The sequence below is a fragment of the Rhinichthys klamathensis genome, unplaced genomic scaffold (assembly GCF_029890125.1).
Source record: "Rhinichthys klamathensis goyatoka isolate OS25496 unplaced genomic scaffold, OSU_Roscu_1.1 h1tg000262l_1, whole genome shotgun sequence".
NCBI lineage: Eukaryota > Metazoa > Chordata > Actinopteri > Cypriniformes > Leuciscidae > Rhinichthys > Rhinichthys klamathensis.
In genome coordinates, this window is record NW_026606783.1 from 1,992,873 (window position 1) to 2,005,555 (window position 12,683).

Here is a 12,683-nt window from a genome sequence, read left to right on the forward strand (position 1 = left end):
ATAAACATTTTGCAAAAGAAAACCTCAATAAGGTTAATTAGATAAAGTAAGACATGAAACACACCTGTCCACCGCTCATTTTCCTCAGCTGTAGGCAGTGTTGGGAAAACATAGGCTATTTCGTTACAGAATACATGCCCAAAAATTTAATTTGTAACGTATTCCTTTACATTACTCAATCTGAGGGATTACGTCCGCATTGAATTGCCTTTTATAAATGTAAGAATGCCGCAATCTTATCCTGCTTACTAAACAGGCCTATTCTGGTGGGTGCGGTGGTGCAGCGTGTAGCCTACCATGTAGGGTGGCACTGCCAATAAAGCACCTTAAAGCTGTCACAAAGAACCGGCAAAAGATTATGAATATGTAAAATATAGCAAGGAGATATTTTAATTGTTTATTAATAAACAAGTGTATTCTTTGTCAGTGTGTCGGCTGAAAACATGAAGTTGACGATGCTGACTCGCGATCTTCGCAGTGAACGCGCCAGGATTACATAAGCAGAGAGCAGTCTGTAGTCTTTTTTCTTTCGTTTTGAATTGTTCGTTTAAAAGTAGACATGTCTGTGAGAGAGGCTACCTTATAGTTTGTAGATTGAGTAATGTAACGGAATACGTTACAAATTACATTTTTGGGCATGTATTCTGTAACGAAATAGAACACTGCCTACAGCTGAGGAAAATGAGCGGTGAACAAGTGTGTTTCTGACTTACTTTATCTAATTAACCTTATTGAGGTTTTCTTTTGCAAAATGTTTATTACATCTAGACAAAAATCCATATTACCGCTAGTAGCACTTCACTCTCTCTAGGATAGGGGAATCTAAGCTGAAAGCTCTATCATATGTTGCTTAAAAAAAAAAAAAATCTACATAAGACGCGTGTGAAATTACTAAATTAGTGATTATGTACACTGAACAAATCTATTTTCTTTCGTTCTCCATAAATTAATGAGAACATTTAATTTAATTGAAAGGAGGGTTTCATTTGTCTGTCCAAAATAATAATTTGGGCAATACGTCACAGGGAAGTTAAGAAACAATTATATATTGTTTGTTTTGTTCATTCATTATTACATTAACAGTTACGCTGACTGAATTCCAACTAAATTAATGAATAAGTGGGACCCTTTCAATTAAATGAAATGTTCTCATTAATTTATGGAGAACGAAAGAAATAGACTCATTCAGTAAATGAAACGTTTTTACAAAAATGTAAAAAGCAACATGATGGCAGAGCTTTCAGTTTATAGATTCCCTTATCCGAGTGGAGTGCTACTAAGTGCTAATGTGGATTTCTGTCTAGGCTATATAATAAACATTTACCAAAACCTCAATAAGGTAAATTATAGATAAAGTAAGACAGAAACACACCTGTTCACCGCTCATTTTCCCATGGGCAAAGGCAAGCACGCGTTTCCCATCAGTGTTTCTCCCGAGAGACTAGCGCGAAATTGATCCCCTATCTTAGCGCCATCTACTGTTCTAGAAGAGGAAGTTGCTCAACTGCATTTGTGGACGTTTTTCGTACTTGTAGAATTTTGTTTTGTACTTGTAGAATTTTGTTTTGGACTTGTAGAATTTTGTTTTGTACTTGTAGAATTTTGTTTTGTACTTGTAGAATTTTGTTTTGTACTTGTAGAATTTTGCTTTGTACTTGTAGAATTTTGCTTTGTACTTGAAGGTTTTTGTTTTGTACTTGTAGAATTTTGCTTTGTACTTGAAGGTTTTTGCTTTGTACTTGAAGGTTTTTGCTTTGTACTTGAAGGTTTTTGTTTTGTACTTGTAGAATTTTGCTTTGTACTTGAAGGTTTTTGCTTTGTACTTGAAGGTTTTTGTTTTGTACTTGTAGAATTTTGTTTCGTACTTGTAGAATTTTGTTTCGTACTTGTAGAATTTTGTTTTGTACTTGAAAGATTTTAGTTTGTACTTGGATGATATTTTTGTCATTGAAGAAATACGTTTCTATGTATATGTAAAACATACTGTATTTGTTTGATAGGTACGTTTTTTATTTGCAGAACAATATGCATTAGTTTGTGAGTGATGTTTTGTATTTACAAACCACATTGAGTTTGTTTGTGAATCATTGGGTGTGAGTAAAACACGTTTTGTGTGTGTGTGAGGTTTTGGCACATAATTCGCTCCATAACTGACGCCTGGCAGCTTTCCGTGCTGCTACTCTGGAGTAACGCCTCAACGACGTGCTATTTAAAATATTGTTCACTATCATCATACGTCTTATCAGGCGCTTTCCTAGCGAAAACAGTCGGCAGCATCTTTAGAAAATCATTCGTCCATGTCATCCGATGACTCGGCTTGGAACCTCCCACTAGGGATACGGACTATTTATACCGCGTGCAGCATCCCGAGCCCTGATACGCGAATCCAAAAAAAACAAAAACAACGCTTCTGAAGATCGTTCGCTTGGAGGTAAGAAAATCACTATAGAAACGTCTTTATTACCATTCCGAACAGTAGTCTGCGACTGAAATGTGAAATGTGACCTCAATTATGCAGAATAATATCAAACATCATATTCGCTTCTGATGTTTTGACACGCATTTTAGTCGTAGACTCGCTGTTTAAAGTTAGTCAGTGTTGTCATTTTATCTCTAGCTGAAATTAAGTTTCTACAACGAAAGATTAAAACAACTCCCATTCCTGTGCCGTTAATGTGCTCTAAAGGAAGCTGTTTGGTACTCAGAATTGTATGAATAGATAGGCCATGAAGACAAAAACAGAGGCTATGTAGCATATATTTTTTTAACAGGACGTTATTTATAATGTACTTATTCAGAGAAAGTAACATGTAAAGTATCACTCCATTAGTTAATATCTGAAATGAGTGTTGTCCTAACTGTTCAAACGGTTCTAAATTAAATTGTTTGAAACGGTATTGCCTTATTTGCCAGTCTTTTCAGTGTGCATCTACTATTTTAGGGGCGTATACACAACAGCATACACACTTGCTTTCAGAGACACGTGTACGCATGTACAATACTCACACACAATCCAGATTCCAGTCTAAGCTTTAAACTCACTGATAGCCTGTCTAGATGGCACACACAGACATGACACTAGCTGTAGAACTTTCTTCACACTTTTAATGTACTTTCAGTTATAAGATGCTTATTAGTGTGTCCTGCCATGTCTGATGTTTTGGTTTCCCATCATATGATACCAGATACCAGGTCTTAAGAATTTAAACAACTTGAATATGGAGATTTGAATGTCTAATGTCAATGAAAAAAAGAACTGTTTGTTCACAAAACAGCAGCATCCAATTCTATTGACTTTAGTTATTATCAACAGTTTAATGCAACTGGAACATTCAAAATTGGTATTGGCTTGGCACTGGCTTTGTTAAATATAAAAGGGATTTATAACTGAAAAAAGAAAAAAAAAAATACTCCAAAAGATCAGAACATGAGCACAGCTATAGTAAACATTTGGTTTTCTGGATGAGCGGTCAATTATGGTGTTTTTCCCTAGACAGCACTCATTATTCAGAAATATTTTACTCTGAATTATTTGATTGACCTGTCAGAATCAAGTATTCGAGAGAGAGCAGTGCAATACATGTTATGAGGATTGAATCTTTTTTGAAAACAGAGACAAATGAGTGTGAAAAAACAAGGGGCTGGTCAGCCTCATGTGAGTACCCCTTGTAAATGTGGTCAGGAGACTGTTAAATGGGGCAGTGGGGTGGAAATGCCAGTTCCAAACCCTGCCAATGCTTCTCTCCGCCCCTTACACACCCCGTCCCGCCATTCTCACACCCGGTTATGCCTGGAATCCCACGCACTCTCTCTGAAAAGAGTTAACAACCAGGGTAAAAGAAAAACAGGTTGTGACGGGTGGCTGCGATGTGCCGACTGTCAGCATGCCAAGCCCACTTTTTTGAAAAACATATACGTGGGCAGCATGGATTATAGGCCAAGCTGAGGTGTAATCAGGGGGGATTTACACCCGTCAGGTCGAGACAATGAGTGTGCTCATATAACACTGCCTCACTCCATAAAACTGATTATGATTTGCTTTTGTCAGGAAGCAGTGGCAGTGCTAATGCTAGCATTAGCACAGCAGGGTAGTGTTTGAGCAAGGCCATCTTTGCGTACATAGTTGGTGACATTTTTGTTATTAGAACCTTTTGCATATTTAAGATATGACAAGAGGGGAGAAATTGCTGTAAATTTGGTTCTATGGTTAAAACACTTTCATACATTTTAAGCTCTCACGTGGAAAAGAAATAGCTTGTAAATATGCGACACATCAAAATAGACTTGTGTGCACTCTAAAATTGCATCAGCAATCACTCTAAAGCTTAAAACAAAAACAACAATAGACAGGATAAAAGATTTAGAATAGAATTTACAGGCTATCACAAGTTGGTTACCATGTATTTGTTGTGCATTAATCAATTTCAGATATTCAGTGCGAGTAATAATATGCAAACATCACAACACCATAAGGTAATATTTTAAAGTGGAATGGTTTCTATACAAAGGCTGTTTTAGCAAATATCCACATATATGGCATTACTGTCACATGCTAAGATGTTGCATCCAGGATTCATTTGATGTTGATTGACAGATGTCTTTTTTTGTGTTTATCAGTGCCAGCTCTAATTCTGGCTACCACTATGCCTCTGCTGGAAGAAAGTTCCGTGCCGAGGGACTGTACTCGAACTGTGCCAGTAGTCATCATTGGTGAGTCATCAAGGAGCAAACATTATCAGATTCATCAATAATGAAAGACGGGTGTTTACAGCATCAACCAATAGTGATGGCTCTTAGTATGGATGTAAAGAAATATTTCATAATAATATTATATATTTAAAGAATAAAAGATGCACAAAAATATAACATTCCATAGTTACCTTCTCTCCCGTCTCCCCTTCACAGGTAATGGCCCTTCCGGCATATGCTTGTCATACCTTCTGAATGGGTATACTCCTTATTTAGATCCCATGGCTGTGCACCCAAGCCCCATCCTCTTTCATAAACTACAGGAAGCCAAGCATCTTCCCATCACTGAACAGGTACAAAAATGAGTGGTGAAACAGGTTGTGGAGTTTAACTTAGAAAATTGTGAACAATGAAAACAATCAAAAATGTTACAGTCAACTGTGCAATAAACCTATTGCCCGGTGTGTCTTCTTGTAGGATTTGGAGTATCTTTGCGAAGGGTTAGAGGGGCGTTCAGGAAACCCTGTGGCAGTGCTCTTAGACACACTTCTCCATCCAAATGCAGATTTGGGCTTTGAGTTCCCCTCTGTACTGCAGTGGAGGCTGGAGAAGAAACATCACATTCCTCATCTGGTCTTGGGCAAAGCTACACCTGGCGGTGCATGGCACGTGAGTGATCCTTTTGTAATAGTAGGGTTTATGCTTTTCACTTACAACTGTCCGAGCTGAAAAAAATGGTTAATTGAAAAAATAACCTTCCCTAACTGTTAGGTTAGGTTAGAGTTTTGTCATGCTAGTTATCCAATACAACTTACATAATGTGAAGAAAACCTGGATAGATATTTTTGTCTAAATGTTCTTCATTGACAAACTTTGTCCTTCTGGTCTCCTAGGCAATGGAAGGTTCGATGCTGACCATTAGTCTTGGTATATGGATGGAGTTACCAGGAGTCAACTACAGAGATTTGACTCCGGGCAAACGGAAGTATGCACTATGGAGGAGAACTGCATACATGATTAAGGCAGCTTCCATTAGTACAGGGATGTCAAGTCCCACTCCTGGAGAACCAACTTACTGCAAAGTTTAGTTACAACCCTAATTAAACACACCTGCACTGTCGCTTGTCAAGGTCTTCACTATTACTAGAAATTCCCAGGCAGGTGTGTTGGAACAGGTTGAAGCTAAGCTCTGCAGGAAGGTGGGCCTCCAGGAGCAAGATTGTACGTCTCCGCATAAGTATTTCTCAATGATATCAAGAAGATATTACGGGTCTTATCAAACAGAAATATGGTCTAATTTATTTTAATGTTTTAGTAGGTTCTGAGATTGATGGGTTCCTTTGTATATCTGTGTGATTTTCTCACAGGGTGGTGTCCAATGATCGAGCCACTCCAGATGAGATCTCCTCCTACTACAAAAATTATGTCAAGCTCATGGGTCTCCAGAAGAACTTTGTGGACAATACCTATGTCACCTCTGTTCAAAAACTTCACCGCAGTCAGGAAAACAGTATTGGGAATGAAAAGGACACTGTAAATGGTCAATTGAATGGTGTGAAAAATGGGTTTGATTATTGCAATAAGAACAGCACAGAGAACAGTCAGAATGGAGTGGTAAATGGGTTTAGTAATGAGTTACAAACTGGAATGGAGAATAGCATTAGAAGGGGAGAGATTGGGGAGGAAGATGAAGATAAAAGAGGCAAAGAAGGAATGAAAGAGACTACTGCGGTGTCCCAAGGGCTTTCACAGGGACTCTGGGAGGTCAGGGGCTACCAACAGTTCCAAGGTGACACTCATGTCCCTTTTAGCTTATTTGCAGAGAATGTTGTCTTAGCAACTGGGGCATCTGACTCTCCAGCACGATTGGGAGTAGAGGGGGAGGATCTCCCTTATGTGTTTCACAGTGTGCGTGACCTTGGGGTGGCTGTCAGCTGTCACGGCAAACTGGGCTCTTCCTCTGACCCTGTGCTGGTAGTGGGGGCGGGGCTTAGCGCAGCTGACGCAGTGCTGTGTGCCCTGAACCATAGAGTCTCTGTGTTGCATGCATTCCGAAAGCACACTGATGACCCAGGTCTCATCTTTAAACAGTTGCCAAAGACGCTTTACCCTGAATATCACAGGGTCTACCACATGATGTGTTCCCAAATTTACCCAGCATCCCCTGTTGCAAATCCAACAGCTCCTAGTCCATCTTTGTTTCCCGACTACACCAGCTTCCCTGAGCACTGTGTGCTCTCCTTCCAGCCCGACATGCACTGTGTGATGAAGGGATACAATGGTGTCCTTAGAGTCTTCAAAGTCTCAATGGTGCTAGTTCTGATCGGGACCTATCCCAACTTGTTTTTCTTGAAGGACCAAGGGCAGTACCTTGGCTTGGATCCCAGTAGGCCAATCTCCTGCAGACAGAATCCTGTCGACATAAACCCTTACACCTTTGAGTGCAATGCTGAGCCTGGGCTCTTTGCCATGGGACCCCTAGTTGGTGACAACTTTGTACGCTTCTTGAAGGGGGGCGCTCTTGGCATTGCTAGCTGTTTGCTCAAGAGACTGAAACAGAGGATGAAGAAAAACAGGAAATTGATCGCCGATGAAGGAGGGTGTGGAGGACGGGGAAGAGAAGGAAGTGGGGGTGGAGGAAGAGGATTTGTCTAAGGCTCCATGAGAAGGTGTTTCATGACAGTAGTCATCTTGGGATGCATCTCATCTTTGTATGTATGCAGTGAATACAAATGAATTTTCAACTTTCCTTCCACTTCTAAAATAAAGTACATTTATAAAAATGAGCAGAAGCTAGGAGAAACTACTCTCTTCCCAATGGAGTCTTATGTGGACTCTTACAAAAGCGTTTTTTTTTTTTGCTGGTCAGAAATACAGTAATGCGCCAATATGTCAGTGTCATTTAAAGTCTAGATGGAGTACACTTTACCTCTTGTTGCTGTCAGTTGCCTTGTTATTTGTAATTAGTAATCTGCTCTTACATTACATCACAGACTGCATATCTCTCATTTAATAATCGAAGTGCCTAAAGGGCTGTTCACACTGACAGCAATTTGTAGCGGCAAAGCAACTGAACATCATTCATAGTTGGCGTCACAAGCAACAGACTGTTGCTGTTGAGAAGTGACAAGGTTGAGCAGAGCAAAGAGAAGCAGCCTGAGTTGGATATAGAGGCAGAGTAGGAATTCCTACTAGACACCAAAAGCTCAGAGACTCAGCGATCTTCAGTGATTTATTTGCTGTCAGTGTGAATGCAGCATAAGTCAAGAAGGGAGTCTACAGCAACAGAGCCACAAGTTGATCTGGACAAGTTTGGTATTCAGAAGGATTAGGAGGCCATATTGTAAGACCTGGACTATGTGTATCTTTTCTATCAGACAAGATCCAAACCAACTTTACTCTTTTAACAAGTGCCAAACCTACAGTACATTGTAATTTATAGTAACCATGGTGTGTCTCAGTCCCTAAGGTATTTTATAAGTAAAATAGTTAAATAAGGATTTTCTGATCAGAGAATTCAGATTAATCCAATGTGATATGTTTTGCAACAGGGTTTGACTCCTCAATAAGGTATTTCACAGTACTGAATACTAGTGAAATGTTTTATTTCATACTTATCTATAGTGCCAAATAAATGTTATAATGCTTTGAAATAATAACTTCTAAAGCATTACGTTTTCACCTCAGCCATTCATACTGTAAGTTTAGATTGCTGAGGGTATCCTTGTGTGGAGTGACAGTTTAGACCGCAGATTTCATCAAAAGACATGAAGGTACACTTGAAGGAACCAAAATTTAAGACAAATCTGAGCTGTAAGAAATAAGGAAAGTCCTTTAATTCAGTGCAGAATGATTGAAGCTGCTTCACAAGGAGGTGAAATATAACTGCTCAATTTTGTAAAACTTCAACATTTATTACATATAAGTTTTGTACACAGTATTTTTTATTATAGACAAATAAATCTCTAATAAAAATGGAAATGTGTTTTGCTTGGCAATCTTATCACAGATATTTACCACATTATGAACATTATTATCTTTTTTTCTTTGCAGGTTTAGGGTTGTACCTGAGAGAAAAAGAGAAAAACAAAACAGATTCAACACAATAGCAAGTAACTTACACAGTCCAACCATCATTCCCAGAAAGGCTTTTAACATTCCTGCCCAACGAATGACAATTAGTAACTGATGTCTAAATGATTGAATAACTGAGCAAATTGATATAAACTGGTATGCAGTAAAAATCAGACATTATTTAAAAGTCATAAAACCAGACATCCCCTTCCATAAAACATGTCTGGGACACTTCATTAGCCTGGGGGAGGGAGCTGGAGCAGATTTTAGAAAAACAGGTGCTGTTTTCTTTTCATTCTTATTATTTTCTGTGTGATGTTCCCACCCCATGCATGACTGGCTGAGCAGATTCAGAGATCAAACAGTTGTGTTGGACACAACCACACAGCCGTGACTGTCTGTATATTTGAGGGCCGAGTGTGGGTTTTTCTGCTTTGGCAGGAGAAATGGCACCACTTGAAAGTCCCCCGTTAGCCAGGTTCAGTCTCCAGGCAACAATTCTGTGCCTGACAAGGCCTAACCCTTCTTTCTCTAAGAAGATGCGAGCCTAAAGGCTCGGCCAAAGAAGCATACTTTGAAAGGCTTGCGCACGGAGCGGAACGCAGAAAATTACCGGGCCTTAAGACACAAGATGGTGGCGACGTTTCAGTTGTATGAGGACAAAGTCTACATCAATATCTGAAAGTAAAGTTATGCCAATTATTTGCATTCCATATATATATATATATATATATATAAAAATTTGATATGAGTGAATCTACTAAAGAAATAATCTAAAGACACTGACCACTAACTTAAATCATCACTGTATTTTCTGTCCTAATCACTTAGTGTTTAATCAGCATGAGCTTGTTAGAAATATCAACGGGTCATCACAGCCCAGCGTGACCTCAACTGTGAACAATGACTGTTCAGTTGGGGCAGTTGGGAAATCATTGACGTCATACTTTCCAAGCGTGCTCTGCGAAAATGAAGGATCTGCTAAAAGGAGAAAACACCCCCTTCAAGAACTCATGCGTGATGCCGTGACACTGGTGGATCAGACCTGGTAGCTTATTAGCAGCCAGAACACACAGTTGATGAGTTCATGAATTCAGTTCATAAAAAGTGTGCGTGACTTTACGAAAGAAACTTGCTGCGGTTGAGTGAAGTTTTTCAAAGGTATGTCAAAGCTGTAGAAGTCTACCGCCAAATATCTGAGAGGCTGTCTGACAGAGGATTCAAAGTGGGGCACAATACTGGGAATCGGATCCAATACCTCTGTTCTGCCTGGCCTGCCTCAGTGCGTAACACTATCCCGTTGCTTAAACCGGTCTCAGCCAGTCCACTCCAGGCTAAGCCCATAGTGTGTCAAAACAAAGGTTTTTGTCTCATTGTGAGCCTTGATATCTGGGGTCAGAGGTCGGTGTCTTGTTGAATGTAGTGTTAGTTTAGGCAGGTGGCGACTGTCTGCATGACTGAGAAATGGACTGGGATCAGACAATCTCAGTCAGGGTTCAAAAGAGCACTAAAATTGCTCACGTCGCACTTGACGTCACTCACATTCTGTCTGTTTGATCTATGCCCCACCCCCCCATCCATGTCTGCACAATCACATAGACTGCATACCTGAACAAATCATCTCCCAAAATCTCCTCCCGTTCATTCTGTTTTTCCTCCTAAAAGAGAGAGAATATATGTCAGGGTTTGGCAACCACTAGTAAGGTGAATGTATTTCAATTGGATGAAGACACTAAATCCAAGAAACTACATTTTGAGGTAGTCCTTCCTCTAATTCACACAGCATGTTTTATTTAGGAGCTAGAAATACCATTAAAATGTGAAACTTAAACAGAACAGCTCTAACAATACCTCAATATTTCAAAAACTAAGGAACTGGTCTTTACCTCCCCAAAACCACAGATCCATGCTTCTAGCATTACCATAAACAGAGAGATAGTTGAAAGGGTAGAGTATTTCAAATATCTCGGCATTACTTTGGATCAAAATCTCAACTTCAACCAGCACACTCTAGGGGTTTACAAATGCTGTCAACAAAGACTGACAGCTATTCGTAAACTCAGACACTTGTCTGTTCAGCCACGCCTTCTTCTTCTGTTATATCGCAGTAATATTGGCCCAGTCCTTACCTATGGTGCCATTTGTTTTTTTCATATGCTAACAGTTACCAACAAGAACAAATTCTTAAAGATAACTTATTTAGCAAGTAAAAGTATTGGTATCCCTAATTTATCGGATAGTGTCTCGGCATTCACGTTGCGAAAGGCACAAAAAATCTTAAACGACTCAGATCACCCACTTTCCTTCTGCCCGTAGGTATAGGTTACCGATGTGTAGAAAGGCCAGGTATAGTAAGAGTTTTGCTCCTGTATCTATACAAGCTCTAAATACCTAGGAAATTTGCCATTGATACGTCATGTATGCTCTCTTGTTTTTTTTTTTTTGTGTTTCTCTTTGATGTCAGCAACTATTTCTGTTGGTATTATGATATGTTGATAATTTAACATGTTATCTGTGTTTGTGTTATGTACGCACCTATGGTAGAAACAAATTTCCTCCCGAGGACAATTAAAATCTATCTATCTATCTATCTATCTATCTATCTATCTATCTATCTATCTATCTATCTATCTATCTATCTATCTATCTATCTATCTATCTATCTATCTATCTATCTATCTATCTATCTATCTAACAAAGTGCTTGCACAACCACCTCGAGTTGAGTTTTTGAGTACCTGATAGTACTTAGCCACGTTTCCACTGCAGGGCCAGGGCCGAGCCGTGCTAGTGCGTGCCAGGGCCAGTCGCGTTTCCACTGTCACTTCCGGGGCTTGATCGGGGCTTACTCGGGGCCAACGGCCAGGATTTCTGGCCCATCGAATACCTTGGGCCAAAGCGGGCCAGCTCGGGCTAGAGGCGTGGTCAAGGTAAAAGGCGGAGTTTATCGGTGTTATGGAACGTTATGATCTGAAGCAAGATGCACATTTCACTTTTTTATATCGCGCAAAATAATCGCTGCAAAGCTCTTCTGAGCATTTGGGCAGAAGAAAGGGTACAACGTCAATTTGACGGCGTGTGAAGAAACGAGGACGTTATAAAATACATCGATGCTGAACTTTCTAAGCATGCAGCGAGCAACGCTTCAAGTTCAGGAAAAAAATTAAAAAGTTGCGGGCGCAGTATTGTTCAAGGTGATTAAAACGCACAATGGACAAAGCGGAGCTCAGAAAAGGAACTTTCCATGGTTCGACTTGATGGACGGTGTGCTGGGTCACCGTCCCTCTGTTAGTGACAACTCGCGAGACAATCGGGACACTATTGCAGCCACGGCCGGTGAGTTAATATACATGCTATCTTCCTAACTTAAAAAATAAATGCATTCATAATATCCGCTGAAATGGGTTGGGTTGTATGTATGACGTTTGATCCAGAAAGGCGTGTTAGGGGCGGGGTTTAGGGCAGCGCTGCGGGGCTACTGGCCCGGCAGTGGAAACGCAAGCCCGGTGCTTAAGGCCCGAGGCACATGGGTTGGCTGGCTCGGCTCGGCTCGCTGTTAGCCCTGGCCCAGCCCTAGCCCGGCAGTGGAAACGCGGCTCTTGAAGTGAATTGTACAAGAACTTGTCAACATCCAGATCAGTGACCGCTTTCTGTTTACTGTAATTCACTGTATAAATTAACGAATGCATACTAATTAAAACATGACAAAATACACATCAATTGAAAGCTAAAAAAAACTTATGACCATTTATATCTACTAGCGACTGTGATTTTGTGTCGTTTGTGCTCCAAAGTAAGGATGTAATTTAACAGGTTAAGTCTGTTTCACATCCATTGCACTGCGCGATTGTGTGAATGGATGACAGCTCAGTTTGTTGTGCTATTGTTGCTTTTAGTTTTCAGGGGAAAAAAAAGCTACTG

The 12,683-nt window shown here is 40.0% G+C and overlaps 2 protein-coding genes across 2 annotated transcripts in view; one reads left to right on the forward strand and one right to left on the reverse strand.

Moving 5' to 3' along the window:
* The first annotated feature begins 2,245 nt into the window (after positions 1–2,245).
* Positions 2,246–7,344, forward strand: osgin2 (oxidative stress induced growth inhibitor family member 2). The gene is made up of 6 exons (XM_056267611.1): positions 2,246–2,431; positions 4,618–4,710; positions 4,906–5,042; positions 5,167–5,358; positions 5,583–5,674; positions 6,057–7,344. Exons 2-6 carry the CDS (start codon positions 4,644–4,646, stop codon positions 7,342–7,344), a joined length of 1,776 nt encoding a protein of 591 aa, XP_056123586.1. The 5' UTR covers positions 2,246–2,431; positions 4,618–4,643.
* A 1,238-nt stretch (positions 7,345–8,582) lies between these two features.
* The window catches only part of nbn (nibrin), a 33,367-nt gene continuing 29,266 nt past the window's right edge, over positions 8,583–12,683 (reverse strand). The window contains exons 16-17 of the mRNA XM_056267648.1: positions 10,372–10,421; positions 8,583–8,756 (exon numbers count right to left, since the gene is read on the reverse strand). Coding sequence (XP_056123623.1) covers positions 8,723–8,756; positions 10,372–10,421 — 84 coding nt within the window. The 3' untranslated portion in view covers positions 8,583–8,722. The remainder of the gene's footprint in view (positions 8,757–10,371; positions 10,422–12,683) is intronic.

Coding starts and splice junctions, on each gene's coding strand:
- osgin2 (XM_056267611.1), top strand. CDS start 4,644: ATGCCTCTGCTGGAAGAAAGTTCCGTGCCGAGGGACTGTACTCGAACT. Junction 4,711..4,905: donor TGTGCCAGTAGTCATCATTG/GTGAGTCATCAA, acceptor TCCCCTTCACAG/GTAATGGCCCTTCCGGCATA. Junction 5,675..6,056: donor TTGACTCCGGGCAAACGGAA/GTATGCACTATG, acceptor ATTTTCTCACAG/GGTGGTGTCCAATGATCGAG.